Consider the following 13,786-nt stretch of genomic DNA (forward strand, 5'->3'; position numbering starts at 1 on the left):
CTCATGTTAGGGAGCCCAGGGGCTGGGGGTGCAGCCCACTAAACACCTCTACATGACATGTAAAAGTGATGGCTCCCCAGGAAACAAATGTTGGGAGTCCAAAAGACTTTTCGGGTGGAATTCACCTACAGTTGGATGAGTAGTGCCTGAAGGGACTGGGAGAATCTGGGGATTTATCATCAAGCCAGAACTGGAAGACCCAAAGGCCCGCCACGTTTTTTAGAGAACTCTCCCCACCAACCTCTGTAGGCCAGGACTACTTAGATGCCTCCAACAAGACCCAGGCAAGGACAGCTGTGGTCTATGGCTGCTCCTGGGAGCGAGCCTTGGTGTTCCTCTAGGGTTTTGCTTGCTTGAAGCCAGGAGAGTAAAGACTTCCCTAGAAACCTCTGACTGTCCTATCCTTGGGCCAAGCTCCGGACCAGCTTCTGCCAGTGTCCTCATTCTGGGTCACCAGCATGAAATGCCTTTCTCCTGTCCCGGGTGGCCCTTTCACTGGGTGGTCAGCCAACTATGGTGTAGCCCAACTACAGCCTGGGGACCAGTGTCGGAGCTTTACACTTGAACGCGAAGCGCTACCGTGGCTTCCAATGAACTTGCTATTTCCACGCACCCCAAACGGGAGCTGTTTCCCCAAAGCATAATTCGACTAGCCCACTGAGCCCTGGGCCACAAGGGCCAGCGTTGGAACTCCGGCTCTGCTGCCGGAAAAGAAAACAAAAGAGTTATAGAATAATTTTCAGGAACGCCAGAGCCTCAGGGGTCCTAGTAGCCCGACTCCTGGCTGCTCCTCTTGCAAGTGATCCGGAGCAAGGAAGCGATGCCACGAGCCCCGGCTGTCCAAGAAAGGGAGGGAGAAGAAGGAACTAAAAAATAAAATGAATTCTCGTACTCTGCCTCAGTTCCCGGACCCCGGACACACCCCCAAAGTATTCCGTGTTTTTTCTCTCTCAATCGCTCGCTCTTTTTTAATGTCTCCCGGAAAACCTAAGCAGGGATCCTTGGTGGCGAACAGCAGGAAGGAAAGAATCCGAGCAAATCCTGTCACTTTCCGCACAATCGCGTTGTTTGGCAAACCCCCTGAGCTGCTCCACAATATTTACTACCCGAGCGCACGCAGCGCCGCCCGCCGCGGGCTGCGACCGAACGCGCCCGGGACGGGCCTCCGAGAGCCGACCCATTCCGCCCGGCCGCCCCCAGCGCGGCCCGGCCACCGCCGCCCCCCTCCCGGGATCGAGCCGCCAGAATCGGTGCAGACAAAAGCAGAGCGTTCACCTTGTTGCAATAGTAGGGGTCCAGGCAGGGAGAAGGTCCCAGACAGGGAGCGGCGGGAGCAGCAGCGGGCTGGGCTGGAGGTGGATAAAATCTTACGTCCATTTCACTCTCACATCAAGCAACTCCTTTTCTTTTCCTTTTTGAAAAAAAAAAAAAGTGCTCAGCAAAAAACAAGCTTAGACGGAACAGAGAGAGGCGTCTGGGCTCAGGAGTAAAAGAAACACCTTCCTTCCCTCACATCCGTTTGTGGTTTAAGAAGAGGAGGAAAAAAAAAAAGAAAAAAAGAGGAAAAAAAATAGAGGGTGGAAAAGCGCTCAACTCTCCCCCCGAAGCCGCGGCGCGCACCCGTCCACGCCGAGCGCGCAGCCTGCCTGGTCCGCGGGGCCCCGGCGCTCTCGGCCCCGCCGCTGCCGGGCAGGTAACTTCACGCGCTCATTGTCCCCCCCGCCCGCCGCCCCATCCCCGCCTCCCGTGCCCCTCGCCGCCCGGCACTCGCGCTCGGGCTCGAGGTACTGGGCGTTTTATTGGAGACTCTGCCTTGCTCTGCTTTTAGTTTTTTCTCCACGTTAGAGGCCTGGGATGGGGGAGTCAGGGGGGACCCAGGAGAAGATCGGGGCCTGAGGAGACTAGCGCCCCGGGGCGGGCGGGGTGCCGACAGCGGCGGGACGCGGCCCAAAGGCGGCTGCTGGGGGACCGGGGACCGGGGACCGGGCGAGGGAGGAGCGCAGGGTGCGGAGGAGGGGAGCGCTGCCCGAGCAGTAGTGGCGGGACCCCTGGCAGCGTCCGCGGTGGGTGCTGTGGAGATGGATAAAAATCACACAAAGGGGCTGGAGAGTCGGAGCACGGGCTGCCTGGGGCACCGCAGGGAGCGCGCAGCAAGGGGGCGCTGTGGCGCACCCCGCCCAGCACCCCTCAGCCCCGCCCCCCGCCCCACCCCTTTCTCGGAGCCCCCCTACCATTTACCCGCCCGGAGTAGCTGCACTGCCATCCTCGGCTCCCAGCGGGAGGTGGAGGGGTGTGTGCAGCGTAGTGCTGCTCCGGGTTCTGCAGGGAGCGCGACCTCTCCCTGATGTGAGTGGGCAACAGGCCAAGGGACCCTAGTTGATCTCAGGGCAAGGAGCAGGGCTCCTGGGGTTGGTGCTCTGAGGGCTCCGCGTCCTGCTTCGGTACTCCGGTACTCCGCAAGAGGATTTACAGAAGTTAAACCTGACTGACAAAAAGACCCCAGGGGTGCTTGGAAGGGTAAATAAGGAAACAGTTATCAGCACGCCAGGAGCTACAGGGAACTCGCCTGGGTTTGTTAGCTGCCTCTGGAAGTTCTTTCATAGCTGGGCTTCCAATATAATTCTTAGAGCCCCCATCCCGATCCCACCCTCCAGGACCCGCAATCCTCTTCCCATTTCTCTCTTGGTCAGTGGGACAAACATATTATCAAGATTTGATTTTAGTTCCTCAATCCCAAAAACTTTTAATATCGTGTCCACCGGCATCTGAGAGAGTTGTGACAACCCTTGGTCACTGTCCAGCGGACCCCTCCGGGGAAGTCCTCAGAAGGAAGTCAAAGTGGGCATGGGCAATAGGCAGTGTTTACCTTTCAAGAGTAAGTTCTTCACTGCCACACACCTTAGGTGCCTAAGATCCTGAAAAGAAGCCAAAAGCTCGTTCTGAGTTTCTGGAGCCAAAGAATATATGGAAACTGAATTGCGGCCCCCATACCCGTTTAGAACATGGGGCAGTCTGTAGCTCTCTACTGCTTTCTCAAGGTTTCTCACCCCCTATAGTTACAAGCACCAGTCAAATACGAAGATCTGGGGGTGATAATTTAGCATCCTAGGGCCTCTCCCCTAGGCAAAGACCTTTGGGAACCTCTCCTCAGACATTGCTCCCCTCCAATGCGTCCTCTTTCTGATGAGTCTTTGATTTCCTTTAACAACTAACAAGAACATAGCTTCTTATCTCCAAAATAATGCAAGGGACTTGAGATGAGAGAGAGAAGACAGGAAGGATTTCACTCTGCATTTAAACCCTTTGAGTCCCAAACTACAAGCAGAAAGTGTGATCTTTTCTGTAATAAAGATCTTTATAATAAAATTTACGGCCACGTTTTGTGGTTCATATCACTGACTTTATAATTCATTTGTTGATGTTAAAATGTGTGTGTGTCCTCCCAAGATAATAAAAGTTTTTAGGTTTAAATGAAAGGTATCTCAGCTTAACTTTCTGCCACCAACAGATATTTATTATCACCAAATAACATCATATGAAGTTTGAGCTTTAAGAACTTTCTTAGGGTTCATAATCAGCTTCTGCTTGGCCCTGTGAGCACCAGAGAAACAGGTTTACTGCTGGAGTGGCATTTTGTGAGGGTCCTGATACCTGGGACCTATTGGGTGTGTCATACCCACTTCCTTCTGTGGCCATTATAGAAAACTCCAATTCTAGGGAATTGCAAACAATCAGCAAAAAGTGGATGGAGTCACAGTGAATTGCTTGAACTTTGCAAAGTAAGGAATTTGAGCTATTGGGAAGAAAGCACTTTCATCATTAGAGATTTAAATATCAGAGCATAGTCATGTTGATATAATAATTAAAAACACCCACAGCTTTATAGCATCCTACATAAGGTCTACAATGGACCGAATGCTGATAGTCTGCACCACTAGAGGGAAATTTGAATAGCTCCACCTTGAAGTATATATTACTTTAAAAACAAACGAGTTCTCTTCCTAGCATGTTAAGTTTCTCACTTATTTCTCCAGTCATTTATTTGTATAGTACTAACCAAAGACAGAGAGATATACAAAGCTGTATATGACTTTGGAAAAAAAAACAGACAAAACAAAACAGTATTTAAAAAACTGGAGACTTGCTTAGACATTCGTCAGCTGATGAATGGATAATGAAAACGTGATATACACATATACACACATACGTTATACACATTTGAATCCTATGTAGTCAAGAAAAATGAAATCAACAAATTTTCAGGAAAATAGATGGAGCTAGAAGGTGAGTTAACTCAAAAAGGCAAAAATCACGTTTTCTGTTATATAGTTCCTAGTTTACAATAATCATGTACATGGATAAAAGCCAGAGTGAGCATGCCCACAATTTATGAAACTAGGAAGGAGATGGGACTAAGTGGGAAGCGGGGAGAGCAATAGAACATGAGAGATGGGGAAATGGAAAATAGGGTAAGTAGGTACAGCACAAGGGTACACGGAGGGAGGGACGGAGGTGGAAAAAATCAACACAAACAACTTTGTCTGAAGATGTCACAATGAAATTTAATACTGTATGTACGCTAGTTAAAATTAAGTAAGGAAAAAGAACGAGGTGGGACAAAGGGATCAAAAAGTCCAGGGTCGTTCTTAGCCACACAGAAAATTGGAGGCTGGCCTGGGATACAAGAGTCCCTGTCTCAAATAAAATAAGTAAACATAAAATTATAATGTAAGATAAAGCACAAGTGGTTGCAAATGGGTCCTGCTCCAGATGAGCTACAGTTTAGAATCATCTTTTCCAAATTGTTTTTCTGTGAAGTCATCTTATAGCTTTCAAACACATTCATGCCTGGCCACCAGCCCCACAAATGCTGAGTCCCTTCATGCAGAGATGGGCCTGGCCTAAGGATTGGCTTAAAGTTCTCCTCTGGCGTCAGTCTTCAGGTGAGATGGAAACCACTGGTCTGTTGCCAAAATGAGTACACAGGAAATGACAAGAGCAAGAAAGGTTACTAGACATGCAAGGTCGTCCTGGGTCCTCGTTAGATGCCACCTGCCACCAAGGATTACCTCTACAGGGTAACTTCATTTGCCCTGGCCACTTAGAGATGGAGCCTCAGCATTTTCTGGTCTCTCTAAGTGAGCATTCATGAACTCTAATGTGTTCCTCCGGGTTACAGTTGGTTGCTGGGATTAAGAGCTTCATGTACTCTGAGAGGAAATGTGTGTCCATAAACTAGGCCTCTCCTTGCTAATGTTAGTGTCTTAAGACCAATATTTTGACTTGTAAAACACCTACTATGTCTCAGACTAGATCTGGATATTTTCGCATTTGACTCTTTGTATTGCAAAGCACGCTGTTAATACAGGTGTGCTCAGAGTTGCCTTCCCAAAGGCATTATGGGAGACGTTCTGCGTTTGTTTCTTTAGAATCTTAATCAACACTCAGCGCTCCACATTTTAAAGATTTCAAAAACATCATTAATGGATTTGATGGGAACCTTTACAATTTCTCAATTTACTGGTTAGAACTCGCTGCTGTCCAGGGTTATTTAACATTTTCTTCTAAAGTAATTTAAATGTAAACAAGAATGATGTGCAATAAGTACTATCTTAGAGTGGAGGGAGAGAATGCAGTGAAGTTTATTTCCTGGGGAGGCGAGTGAGAAATGACAAGATTGTAAGTCTTTCAACCAGAAAATAAAGGATTTCAGAATGATGAGGAAAGTTTGAAGGCAATGCTACGGGGTGTGCAGATACCTCACATGGCACTCAATGACTCATAAAATGCAGTATTTCTTACATAATATGGGAAGTGTGCCATGCATGTACATCTCGCCATTGAGTGTGGTATAGTACTTTGATCTTCAACAATATCCAACATTTGAGGCATAATAACGGTAATAGGGACTATTCAGCTCTTTTACACTGCGGTGATCCAGTTCTCTCTCATCAGGATAACCGTGAGGACAAATCCTTTCAAAATCAAAATTAGTTCCTTGTAGGAGAGTGAGACTACAATTATCCCTTAAATAGGAGCAGCTGCATCACATGGTAGGGGCCCGGAGCACGACAGCGAAGTGCTTTTCCAATGCAATTAAATAGATTTTTTTTAAATGCAAACTAAAATTCTGTTAAAAGTCAATTGAAAGGTGAGTAGGTGCGGAATTGCTGAGATGAAAGCAAGAGTCATTTTGCTTACCTGAGTTAATATTCCTGCCTGAGCCAATGTTATTTTGGTGAAAAGGGATAATCAAGACTCATATTTCCCCATGAAGTAGGACCCCAAATGGAACTAGGGGAATACAAAGGAAATAGAATTTTGGTGTATCTGTGCATTGCACATCGTATTTTGAAATGTTTTCGTAGCTATGTTTTTCTATTGCTGGGCTTTCAAAAAGGTATATTTCAACTGCAATACTTCAGTTTAAAGTGGGAAGGCAATAGCTGGGTGCAGAAACAGAAGGCACAGGATGGGAGAGTTTTGGTACCCATATCCAGAAGGAATTGGGGAGGGGTGGGAACTTGTCTTTTTTTTCCCACATGATCAAAGCTTTGAAAAATAAGGCCTTTAAGAAAGATTAAAGGACCTATCTAGAGAAGCCAATGTAGAGAGACAATGTAATGCTTTAAAATGCTGAGTATGGATGGTTTGATCAGCAGTAATAGGGGACACCGCCTCCAAGAACTTCCTGTGTGAGCACTGGAGCACAGAAGACTCAGCACACAGCACACACATGTTTTCCTTCCCTTTTGCTTGGTTTGCTTGTAGGACAGTCTCACTATGTTGTCTAATGTGCCCGCACACTTCTAGGTTCAAGTAATGCTCTATCAGAGCTGGGACTAGAGGTGCAGGCCACCACTTTCTGCTTCACAGAGTTGCCTTTGATGTTGGAGTCAGGGCTCTACAGAGAATCCATTGCAAACCTGGCTGCCTGTACAGGTTTGTCAATAACCTCATGCATCACAGATTCTCCTCTGGAAAGATGCCATCTAGGTGTAAGTCTGGGTGGACACATCTGAACATAGTTGGACTCATCTAAAGAGCTTCAGTCACACTTTTGCTTAGGGTTGACTGCATGGGCAGCGGCTTGTCGCTGGGAAAGCTCCCTTCCTCCCTTTTCCATAGCTATTAGTTGTCTCTAGCTTTTCATCTAAAGTGGGGCCTTGTGAGGTTTCCTCCATCCTTGTTGACATTCAACTGGTGTTGTAGTCAATGTTATTTCGCAAGAATTTATTTTGTTATTCTTTTATTATGAGTATTTGTGACTGTGTATGTGTCTCTCTGTGTGTGTGTGAGCGCGCACACGCATGTGTGTTTACTGCACCTGAGTTCAGGTGAACATAGAGGCCAGAGGTCTCAAATCCTGTAGAACTGGGGTTTCAGGCAGTCGTGAGCAGCCTGACATGAGCATGAGAAGTAGAACTTGGGCACTCTGCAAAAACAGTACATGCTTTCATCTCTCCAGCCTCTTCCATGTTACGTTTGTGAAATATATATATGTATCCAGAAAAGTATAGACTTACACATAATATATTACAAAAGTAATTACATGTGTATATACCAGTAACAAATAGCTGCATTTCAATAATGCCTATAATACAAAAAAAGAAATACTTAGTCACTAATACAACAAACTATTTAAGATATATACACTAAGAGAAATGAAAGAAGACCAAGAAAATGAAAATAGCAACCACTGCTAACAGTTTGGGCACCTGATATCCTTAAAATGTCAATTGAGGCAAACTTATTTGCAGCAAAAGATCTAGAATTTTGTTTGAAATTTCATTTACTTTATAAGTTTTTCTCAAATTTATTTACAAAAAGAAAAAATACATAAAATAACTTGTAAAGAATTGCAAACTTTATCTGACTTGTAATGCTTTTCTAAAGGTACAAGAATGAAAATCAAGTGATGTTAGTCTTTGGATAGACACACAGAGCAATAAGAACAAGAAAAGTTTGCAAATATGACCACATATACATAGTCAATTGATTTGCCAACAAAGTTGCTTCAATAAATCAACAGGAAAAATCAATGTATCTCCAATCAATTCTATTGCAAACTTTGCATATCCGCATGTAAAAAACATTAAGCCTGCTTCATAGCTTCATACTAAACTAAAATTAGGAAAGCACAGATCTGCATATAAACTAAGACTGTAACTAGAAAATGTAGAATCAGGTCATTGTGACGGGTTTGAGAAAACTCGATAACACAAATGAAGGACTTGGGGATTTTGCTCTTCAACAGAGCACTTGAAACATAAGGTTCTGGAGTCAGTCTCCAATACTGGAAGAAAATGAAATTTAAAAAGATACAAGATGCAATTTAATACATTGGATTTTTAGAACAATTGAAAACTTTCTAGAATACGCTTCGCACTATGAAAACCCTTGCCCTGGTCTATGATAAAACACACCTGGCACAGTCCACAGTGCTCGTATTTCTCACCAATCTCTGTTTTCTTCTGCTGTTTTCTCTGTCCAGAGTGACCTGTCCTTTTGTCACCAGCGGTTGGGACCTGTGCTGGGATTTCCACGTTCTTGGCTTTTGAGAATGAAATAAAAGTTCACATAGATTGCCAAAAACAAAACAATAATACGGGTCAGAAACTATTCTGTGAAATAAGACGGTGGGTCACAAATGAAAGGGAACTCAGGGACCCTTATTACTATTTGGTGCCTCCTATGAGATTAAGAGAAGGACGCCAGTTACTAAGGGAACCGTTTGGATGGTTCTGGATTATGAGTGACAGACTTGGACACTTCACAGCTCTCTTTTCATAATGTATCCTATTTTAAATATATGCATGCTCACTGTTATTAGATGGGAAATAATGGTTTCACACTCAAGTTCCTTTAGGACAAGTTTAATTTATAGAATAGGAACCTAAAATCAGTCTTGGCTAGATCAACTCATTGCCTTAATAGTTTCTGGATTGAGTTCCATAATGTATTTCATTAGGCGTGGGGAGCAGGGAGGAGTTGTTAAAAGAAGTAGCATTTTTCCCACTGTTTAAAACAAGGATAGTGCCACTCTATGCAGGTAGGGGGGCCTAGGTTAGAGGCAGGTTGATAAAAGAATTGTTCAAGAAGACTGTATCTATAGTCCAAGCCACCTGCTCAGCTTTTTATTATTGTTGTTGTTGTTGTTGTTATTATTATTATTCCAAGAAGAGCTATTTCTCTTGTGCACTCAGCCATGGCATCATATTTTTTAGTAGGTTCTACAAACTCTCACAACTCACATTTGGGTGGTTCATAGCATCCTGGTCACTTTGTCGTTCTGTTTTCCATGACACACAGCACACAGTCGCAAGGATAAAGCTCTCTGCTGTAGTGAGCTCTTGGCCTGAAGAACCTTCCCCCTTTCTCAACAAAAGCTTTTGATAATACTTCTCATTGGGCATCACTCTACACCTTTCTACCATGTTGCTGTTAAACCTCTTGAAATATGCCTGATTTCGTCTTTGCCCCACACAACTATTCTCTAATGCTCAGCAATCTGGAATCCTGCTCCTGAATTATTTCCCACAAAAACCATTCTTCTAAATTTATAACTGTTCCTTTCAGGTAGTCTTGATTTCTCCTTATTCATCCCATTACCCAACTTTCCTGGAGCTTTAGAAGTAGATTTCCCCGTGAGACATGAAGCCTACTAACCAAGGGCCACAACTTTACATGTCTTAGTAAATAAATCGTGGGGAACATCCAGTTAAAAAGAACCGGGAGATGGGGGAAGCCATTTGATTACTGAGACACAGTGAAGTTCAAGAGCAAGGCTAGGACATGGAACTCAACAGTGTGAGGATAATTTCCAGGAGAGGATGGTAGGCTTTATCTGTTCTCTTGCACTGTGGATCATCCACTCAACATTCCCACTGGTGTTCACTGGATGCCAGACATAGTAGTACTAGGCACCAAGCTTACAAAAGTTCTTTTACCCTCTTCCTTTGGTGGCTATCTTCTCTCATGGTTTCAATAATGTGCATTTTAGGATTCTTCTCAAACCCAGGCCCATTCTCTATGTTCTGGGTCCCAGGGCCCTTCTTCCAAATACCCACACCTATATCCAGTTGTATTTCTTCAGGTTCTAAACCCAGCATGCATTTATGCACATATTATTTGATAGACACAATGTATGTGTGAATTATAACCACCTAGAATGTACATCTAGTAAGTGCTTGGCATCCAGTTATGAAATTAATTGCAGTTCTTATAATTTATCATCTTCCATCAGGACCATTGCTATGGTCCAATGTTCATTATATCTCCTTGCAGGCATTCAGAGATCTGTCTTCTCATTAGTCTGAGCTAAACAGACTGTCTAAAGGACAATTGGAGCATAGACTGCCTTGGTTAAGCACCTACCATCACCCCCACTCCCTGACACACACCGTTTGTTGCCCTGCAAATGCTTAGATGCTCAAGAGACTTTGCAGTGACTGACAGCTCTATCTAGGAAGAACTTCCTCCTGATTGTATTTACCTGACTACTCAAACTGTGACCTAGCCCAAATCAGATGGAACTTCAGCAAAACCTTGCCAGCTGCCCCTCCATGTTTGCAGAGAGTTCTTGACGGTGTCATGATTTGCTCAAAACCTCTTCTTCGTTCAAGATTGTGTTTCCATCACTTCTGTCCTACCCATATCTGGAATAAAAGTAAGTACAAAAAATAGTTTTGAAAAGGCAAATAGTATTCTTTGGGGACAGTGTCATATACTTCATGGTGAATACAGTGCTCTAAAAAGCCTCAGCCACTTCCTTCACTGTGGTTTATCTCTTCCTCAGAGAAACCAGAATGAGCTTTTTTTTTTTTTTATAAATTAAATGATTGAAAAGGTACACTGAATCTCCAACTTAATTATTTCAACTCCTGCAAAGAGGCCTTTCATGGAGGCTGCTTCTTGGTAAATGTGATAAAGTTCAAATGCATTCTTAAAAATTGTAAATTAATTTATAAATTTCCATTTAAAGTTTGGGCTCGCTCTTTTCAAATAGGAAACCTCATAAAGTTACTTCCTATTGATGCCGTATCTCTATATCTAGAGTGTACGGTAGTATTTAATCACTTTCTGGAAATTTCCAGAGGTGTTTGTTACATATCAGAGGAAAGGAATGTTGTCCACGTTTGGAGTTCAGTTAAACTTCCTTTCCCTGGGAATTTAGATTCTGATCAACTTCTGTGTTTTTGGAAAGCAAGTGGCCCTCATTCTGTTCATGCGCTCTTAGCTTTTCTAGACTGTTCGTCTGTGGCATTCTGCTTGCTTTGCCTCTTGCATCCTATTCCTGGACTCTTTCCCACCTCTGCCTTTTGGTGATCTCCCTTGGGCTGTCCCAGGCAACCTGAAGTGTCCGTCCTCTCATTCACTGGTGCACTTGGTGACTCTTTGATGGAAGATCTTTTATGTGTATTATCCCATCCCCCCTTTCAGTTAGATAAAATGCCTTGGATTAAGTACCATGGTGTCCAGTTAATCTCTGAGGCTCTGGTAATGTCTGGCTCAGTTTCCTACATGCAGAAAGTCTTCAATAATTATTCATTTCATTGAACTGAGTTAATGTCAGGCCACTTTCTTTTTGCTGCATATTGACAAAATAATTAAAACAAGCTCATAACAATGGTAAGCAGAAGAGACAGAATTTGAATACAGGCATATACAGTTCATTACACTTTGAACTTCTGGACTTTGTTGTCTTGGCAACAGATTAGATATATTGCAAAGTTGTTAGTGCAGTCATATAAATTGGCCTAAGTTGTTAAAATACAAAATTGCTATAGTAAGCTTAACATATTCCTGACTGTGTGAAAAGAAATGTGTGTGTGTGTGTGTGTGTGTTTGGTGAAAGATGACCCAGTGGTTAAAAGCACTCTTTGCTCTTGCAAAGATCTTGGATTCAGTTCCCAGCCACACAATGGCTCACAACAGTCTATAACTACAGGGGATCAAATGCTTCTTTGGATCTCTGCAAGTTACTGCACACATGTCTCTCTCTCTCTCTCTCTCTCTCTCTCTCTCTCTCTCTCTCTCTCACACACACACACACACACACACACACACACACACTCAGGTATACACATTCACGTGTGTGTGTGTGTATGCATGTGTGTATATATGTATGTATGCATGCATTTTGATGGTGTTAAGTTTCAAACCTGGTACCGGTCAGGCAAGCATTTTGCATCTGAACTTCAGCTCCAACTGTCTGCTGAATGTTTTCATTTTGTGACATCAGTTTATTTATTAAGACTCTGTCGTCTCTTATCTACTTCAGGCCCTTTTCAAAGTAAACTTTATTATGAAAAACTCATAAATAAAACTCTTTACAGACCGCAACTAACCAGACCCCAATCCTATACATTTTAATGAATTTTAGTTAGAATAGCAATTCCAGAGGTGGGAAGCTTCACATTGCAATTTACACTTTCACAATTGAATACATTTTTATGCACTTGTCCACCACAAACAAACAACAAAAAAATACTCTATAGCAGAGTTAGAACTGGAAAAATAATGATCTTTATGTCCTCTTTCATAACTGTCTATTACATGTGTTCTGTCCTTCCTCATGCACTAATGTTTACCCTTTCCTGTTTTCTATTCTACATGTTGTACCGAACCCTTCCTTAAACACACCTGTTACAATGCATATATGTTATTGATTAGATTACACATATGAGGGAGAACATGCCGAAGTTTTTCTTTCTGAGATCGTTTGACTTCATCTAATATTATACATTCTAAGTCCTGCCATTTTTTTAAAAAAATTGTGATTACATTTTTCTCTAGAGCTGAATAGTATTCATAGACACTTTTTATTTTCAATTCTTCTGTTGATGAACAAATAGACTGATTCCAATTCTTTGCTATAATACATGAAGCAGCAATAAACATGGGGTGCAAATTTCTATGGTAGGATATGGGGTACTCTGAATGTGTACCCGAGTGAATTAGCTGTGTCAAATGGTAGCTCATTTTTTATTTTCTGAGAAATGTCCAAACTGATTTCCACAATGACTGTGCAATTATGTTTATTTACACTCCTCACCAGCAGTGAATAGGGGTGCCTATCTAGCCAAATAATTGCCAACGTTTATCGTCAGATCTCTTGATGATAGCCATTCTGACTGGGGTGAGGGGATGTTGTGGTTTGAATGAAAATGGCCTCCTATGCTCGTAGGGAGTGGCACTATGAGGAGATGTGTTCTTGTTAGAGTATGAGTGGCCTTGTTGGAGGAAGTGTGTCATGGTGGGGGACTTTGAGGTTTCAAAAGTAAAGCTAAGCCTGGTGTCTCACTCTCTTCCTGCTGCCCGCGGATCCAGATAGAGAACTCTCCGCTGCCTCTCGGTACCATGCCTGTCAGCATTCTGCCACGCTTCCTGCAACGGCAATAATGGATTGAACCTCTCAACTGTAAGCCAGCCCAAATTAAATGGTTTCCTTTGTAAGAGTTGCCATGGTCATAGTGTCTCTTCACAGCAATCGAAATCCTAATTAAATCTGGTGAATCTCAAAGTAGTTTTAGCCTACATTTCCTTGGTGACTGGGGATATTTAGCATTTTTGAAAATAGCTATTGACCATTTGTGTTTCTTTTATTAATATATGTCTGCTCAATTTCTTTGCTCGTTTATTGAGTTTTATTTACTTGGTATCTGATTTCTGCAACTCCTCGTAAATTCAGGATATTGGTTCCTTGTCTGGAGGGTAGCTGGTAAAATTTTCTCCCATTCCATGGGCTGTCTGTGTGCTCTGCTGATTGTTTCCTTTGCCATGC

General features: G+C 43.3%; 1 protein-coding gene across 1 annotated transcript in view; it reads right to left on the minus strand.

Moving 5' to 3' along the window:
- Tox (thymocyte selection associated high mobility group box) overlaps nt 1–1,701 on the minus strand; it is a 276,136-nt gene extending 274,435 nt beyond the window's left edge. Inside the window, exon 1 of the mRNA XM_041657265.1 lies at nt 1,276–1,701. Within this exon, the coding sequence (XP_041513199.1) occupies nt 1,276–1,377 (102 nt within the window). The 5' untranslated portion in view covers nt 1,378–1,701. The remainder of the gene's footprint in view (nt 1–1,275) is intronic.
- Nucleotides 1,702–13,786: the final 12,085 nt, after the last annotated feature.

This window comes from Microtus oregoni, unplaced genomic scaffold, assembly GCF_018167655.1.
Source record: "Microtus oregoni isolate MIOR12 unplaced genomic scaffold, Mior012 000008F_ref0000371, whole genome shotgun sequence".
NCBI classification, from domain to species: Eukaryota; Metazoa; Chordata; class Mammalia; order Rodentia; family Cricetidae; genus Microtus; species Microtus oregoni.